Raw genomic sequence first — 5,460 nt, 5'->3', positions numbered from 1 at the left:
ATGTATTTAAAAGGCAGCAGTTTCGATGTATCCCCTGCCCCTCCCCACCATCCATTTGAAGTGGTTGTGGGGCCAATTCAGTTTCTTCAGAATCTAAGCTTATGTTAATGTAGACTGAATGTAATGAATTGGCTCCACACTTGTAGCTCAGTGTGCAGTTCATTACCGGAGAGGGGTTCAGTAATATTTCTAGTAAATAAGGAATTGATGGTTTCATCTCCATGCTACCTTTGAACACTTCTATGGGTAGAAATGCATTCAGTGTAAATCCATTGTTTTATTTACAAGCACTGATTTACAGAGCTGATACTATCACAAGAAATATTCAAACGTGAATGGTTGTTATAGACATGTGGCTGGGTCTTCAGTTTCTTGCCAGCTTCTCTAGGACACCTATCAAAAAACAAATGGGCTAGTGGAGAACTTAAAAAAAAAAAAAATCTTTCTGTATCAGTTCAGTCAGCCGGGTCTGTATAGATGCACACAGACCAATTACTTTGGAAAACAGGAAGCAGCCTTTATGAACAAGGGCATTTCATAACAAATGAATAAACATTATAGGGCATCTTAGACTTATCACTGTTGTGCTATTTTTACACAGGCCATCAAGAAAACATTTTAAAAACTATGCTATTCCTCACGTTCCACTAGGAGGATAAACAAGTTATGTACATTAAAAAAGTTACTTTAGCTTTTTCTCAATAGAAAAAAAAAAAACCCCAAACACTTTCTTGTACAAGAGAAGAGTGGAAGGAGGATTAAAAAAAAAATGACTGCTAAAGCAGCCAGCACCTGTCCTGCAAAATAAACAAGACAGTATCTACAAGCAGATTTTGGGTCAGGGTCCCCAAACTGCTTAGTGGAATTCATCCTTTATTCATTCCCTCGTCGACTCTTCTTGTGGCTTTTCTTCGATCTGAAATGGTAAGAACAAGGTTTCAATGTGTGTTTGAGAGAGAGAAGCTACTGGGCAAAGCAAACTGGATGGTTTGTCCTAAAAATGAGGGCTAGCTTGATTTCAAAACAAATGGTAGTAAGAGAAATTGGTACAAATCTCAAAATTCAGTTTCTTTGTGAAAGGAAAGCTCTGACATTGGTTTGCAAGAGCTTTTTCGAACATGAGTGGGAATTTTTAAAAGCTTCATCTTTCTTTACCTTTCAGGTGATTTGGAATGACTTCTGTGTCTATGACTACGATGGTGCCCTGTTAACAAAAAATAAAATTATTAGTGCTGATCTCCAGAAAAAAGAATAGTGTCACATGACTACTCTCCATTTCTGCTAATAGTCTGCCTTTAGCACTAACCCTCCAGTACTGTTAAAAGATTAACTCATTCCCCAGTTAGGTATTTCATGTCAGAATTTCTTTGTGGTTATCTAATGATAGAAATATTTGAAGATGAAGCTAAGCCAGTGTAAGGACTGTTCTCAGAGCATAAATTCATACAATTTTAGCCATGTTCTAAAACTCAACTTATCCATCCACTCCCTGATATCAGGAGTTAGATTCTTAGGGCATTACTAAGAGAGACAGCAGCAAATCACTGAACTACCTGGAGATTTAGATCTTGATCTGTGGCGTCTCTCCCTAGACCTGCTCCGGTGTCGCCTTGGGCTTTTGCTGCGATGCCTCTCCCGACGTGGTGACGGGCTAGAGGGAGGGAGAGTGTTAGACAATTCTATTTTACAAACAATTATTTTTTCCAATGGAATGTAAAAGCAGTAACTCTCTTACCTTCTCCTCTTGGGTGAGCGGCTTCGCCTGCAGGTAAGAAAGACAAGAGAACAGCTTGAAAACTGGTGAAGCATTCATGCAGACTTTACCATAGCCTTTAGTTCTGAAACCAACACTTAGCAGACAGCCGAGTTTTTTTCTGGGGAAAAGCAGCAATACATCACCTGCGTGGAGACCTGCTTCGGCTCCTCCTGTATCTCACAGTTGGAGATCTGCATGGCTTGTCCAAATCTCTGTAGCCTCTCCTGCGATGATCAGGGGAGGGTGCCCTCTCCATCTGCAAGCAACACAAAATCACAGAGCTCTAACAATCTTTTCACCCTGATGTTCCTTACGCATGAGGATGCAGCAGGGCTTTCTATTCAACTTAAGTCTTAAAATGAAACTGCCTACACATCTGATGACTGCATAGTATAAAGTATACTGACTTCAGTGGAAACTCTCTGCTTCCACCTTATACCCAACCCTCCCCCACTCAAAATATGTTGAAATTGACAAACCAAATGTCTATTTTAATGTGACCACAACATGTCTAATTAGGAGAGAATACATAAATCAGTTAAAGTTTATCAGGCAGAGTACCCCGATAAAAAGTCTGTTTTACTGCCATGGTAGGACTTAAGGCATCACCAGCAGCTCTTATGACGCTGCAATGATGAGGAGTTTTCTGGAAACACTCTACTGCATAAATATTTTGGCACCCAAAGTAACTTGCCAGTGAAGATAAACAACAATACAATTCACAGACCTTTTCATCCTCCTCTTCTTCCTCCTCGCTAGACTCTACATCATCCATATCTTCTTCCAATGCACTAACCCGAGTCTCTAGTTGTTCAGCTTCTTCCAGGACGTAACGTTTCTAAAAGAAATACCTACTTGTCATTTCACATAATCCACACAAACATGCTCACAAATAAGGGTCTGTCAAGTGCAAATTAAGCCTTAGCTACTATGGCATGTAACATGCTTGTAAATCAGATGACTGCTTATGTTATATATAACATTAAGTTGGATTACCAGCCTCTACATACCTGCAATCGAGGTAAAATGATATCACAAACACGTTCCTTATGGAGCAGTTCATCAATAAACTCGTCCACATGCATTAGTTCAAATTCTGAAAGAAAAAGTGTTTAAAACAAGGCAGTCATCTTTGCTTTAGGTACCAATACTTAATATTCAGGAGATTGTATGCTATGTGCTGTTCAAACCCAACCCTCACAGCAGAACAACCCTGGCAGCTGGGAAAATTAACTCTATTTTACACGTAGCAAAACTGTGGTAGAGCTACAATTAGAAAATCCCTGATGCCCAGTCCTATGCTCTTCCTTTAGGTGCTGTTTTAGTAACACAAACGCATAGGCCTGAAGAAAGTACACAGAAGTGTGTGAGCTCCAATTTAAGAGAATGTTAGCAAAGAAGCAGGCCCAGCCACAGCGTATGTGATGGGTGAATTCATATCAAAGCAAGGAGCTATTTCCACACCTGCATTCTTGTATAGCAGACAGCACTAAAGGAGAGGTCTCTTACAAAGGGCTGTCCACGCCACACTGTTTTACCCTGAGAACATCAGATTTCTTACCCCCATTTCTATTTTGACTCTTTATTTTCCGATAATCGTTGTACAGTGGCTCGAGGTACTTGTAGCAGTCGATGGCAGTGCCAGTCAATCTCATGTATAACGCACCAAGCATTCTGACATATCTGAAAAGCACAACAGAATGCAGCGGTTCACACGCGAGATCTTTCTGTGCAGGGAGATAACGAACAGTGAAGGAAGCCTTTCTTGTGAGAGCCTCAGAAGACGACTGATACACTGAAACTAATATGACGTGGGAGACTGCACTTTCTCCCCCGTATGTGCTCATTCCTGACAACTCTGCTCTCTTTGTGCATTATCAGTTCTATTCCAAAAGAAAATGGGCAGATAGCCACCAAGGGATGGATCCAGGATTTGGCAAAGGAGCTGTGGGAGCAGCAACCTGCCCCGCAGGGGTGACTGTATCCCTGCTCCCAGCCTCCCACCCACTGGTGCCCACAGACCATGCCGGGGAAGCCTCCATGGACAACTTAAAAGTTCCCTGAGCAGAATCTGCTCCCATCCCGTTCGTGTTTAGCTAGGTCCTCTCCCTTCTCCTTCCTTGCTCGTGGCTGCTGCTTTCCCTACTATCCCTGAGGTGCAGGGGAAGCTTCAGCGCCAAGCCTGCCTACTCCAGCGAGGCTGGGCAGGGGGCTCGGCTCAGCAGGAACAGTGGAAATGGGCCAAAAGTGGGTTTCCCCACCTAGACTTGCCCCTTGGAAGCAGACATAGGGAGGGGAAACCCCCTTGTCTTGGCTACTGCCACCATCCCAGCTGAGGCCAGGAAGGAGCAGGGAAGTGGCGGGGGAGCCCAGAAGTGAAGGGGGGATTCTCACGTGCTCTAAGAACTTCAAAAAAGTCCCCAGAGGTTCCCACTCTATGATCCAACCCAAAAGGGGGGTGATACCGCGCCCCGGATCTGCCCCCGTAGCCACCTTAACACACGGCTCACGCACGGACAAAGACAGGTGCGCATCATGAACAAAAGGAAACAAGCACAAGCAGGAGGGCAACCCGAGCAAAGCTCACGCTTGGAAAGCGGGCACCTGGGAAACGGGACACTCCCCGCAGGGCGCTCAGCTGCATTGTCGCTGCCCGCCTGCCACGTCCGCCTCCCTGGCCCGACAGCTCCCGGGGCGGGGACAGCGACCTGCCTCGCTTACTTGAAGTCTTCGTTCTTGATGAACTCCACGATGATGTCCTTCTCGGGCTGGATCTGCAGCATCTTCAGGGTCAGGCACAGGAAGGGCGTGGGCTTGATGTTCCCCCCGTACACGCCACCGACGTACTTCAGCTCCATGGCCTTGTCCACCACCAGCTCCGCTAGAATCGACGGGGGGCAGGACGAGCCCCGCGGTCAGCGCCAGGCAGCTCAACCCCAGGGCCCAAGCACCTCGCACACACGGCGCGTCTAGCCCGGCACAGGGGGAGGGCACTCGGGGACCCCGAGGGCGGGGGACAGGCCCTGCGGCTGGGCTGGAGGCATCAGTAATGGTTTCGCCCGCCAGGTCACTGCCTCTGCACCAAGCCCCGCCCCCGGGGTCCTAGGTCCCGCCCCCAAGGGCCAAGTGGAAGCATCAGTAACAACCAACCACCACTGCCTCAGCGCGAAGCCCCGCCCCCATAACCCTAAGCCCCGCCCCCCAGGGCCAGGTGGAAGCTTAGCAATGCTTTCACCAACCCTGTCGCTGCCTCCGCGCCAAGCCCCGCCCCCAAGGGACAGATAGACGCGCTTAACTAACCCTATCTCTGCCTGTGCCAAGCCCCGCCCCCATGGCCCTAAGCCCCGCCCCTGCAGCCCCCCCAGGCCCCTGTCACTGCCTCCGCGCCAAGCCCCACCCCGAGGGCCCTAGGCCCCGACCCCGCGGCCTAGCCGGAAGGGCCCTTTGCCCGGGCGGGCCGTACCGGTGAGGCCGAAGCATTCCTCCTTCCAGTACTTGGACTCGTAGATGCGCGTGCGGATGATCTTTTCCACCAGGTACTGCGGGTTGGTGCCGTGGATGCTGTGCGCGTCCTTCACCGTCCGGTTCGCCATAGCCCCGGCGGCGGGCGCGATGGGCGCCCGGACGTGGAACTGCTTCGAGCTTCCGGGCGGGGAGGAAGTACTTCCGCTTCCGGCGCGAGGTCACGTCGCCCTCCCCTCTCG

At 48.4% G+C, this 5,460-nt stretch overlaps 1 protein-coding gene across 1 annotated transcript; it reads right to left on the bottom strand.

Annotated features, from left to right (window-relative positions):
• Positions 1-257: 257 nt before the first annotated feature.
• PRPF38A (pre-mRNA processing factor 38A) lies at positions 258-5,417 on the bottom strand. The gene is made up of 10 exons (XM_006262228.4): positions 5,220-5,417; positions 4,478-4,637; positions 3,318-3,439; positions 2,767-2,852; positions 2,484-2,594; positions 1,900-2,012; positions 1,736-1,762; positions 1,554-1,651; positions 1,156-1,204; positions 258-916 (listed from the first exon to the last, which is right to left on the bottom strand). The coding sequence occupies exons 1-10, from the start codon at positions 5,347-5,349 to the stop codon at positions 874-876; spliced, it is 939 nt and encodes a 312-aa protein (XP_006262290.2). The 5' UTR covers positions 5,350-5,417; the 3' UTR covers positions 258-873.
• Between the last annotated feature and the right edge of the window lie 43 nt (positions 5,418-5,460).

This window comes from Alligator mississippiensis, chromosome 5 (genome assembly GCF_030867095.1).
Source record: "Alligator mississippiensis isolate rAllMis1 chromosome 5, rAllMis1, whole genome shotgun sequence".
Lineage (NCBI taxonomy): Eukaryota > Metazoa > Chordata > Crocodylia > Alligatoridae > Alligator > Alligator mississippiensis.
This window is presented reverse-complemented; position numbering and strand designations above follow the sequence as displayed.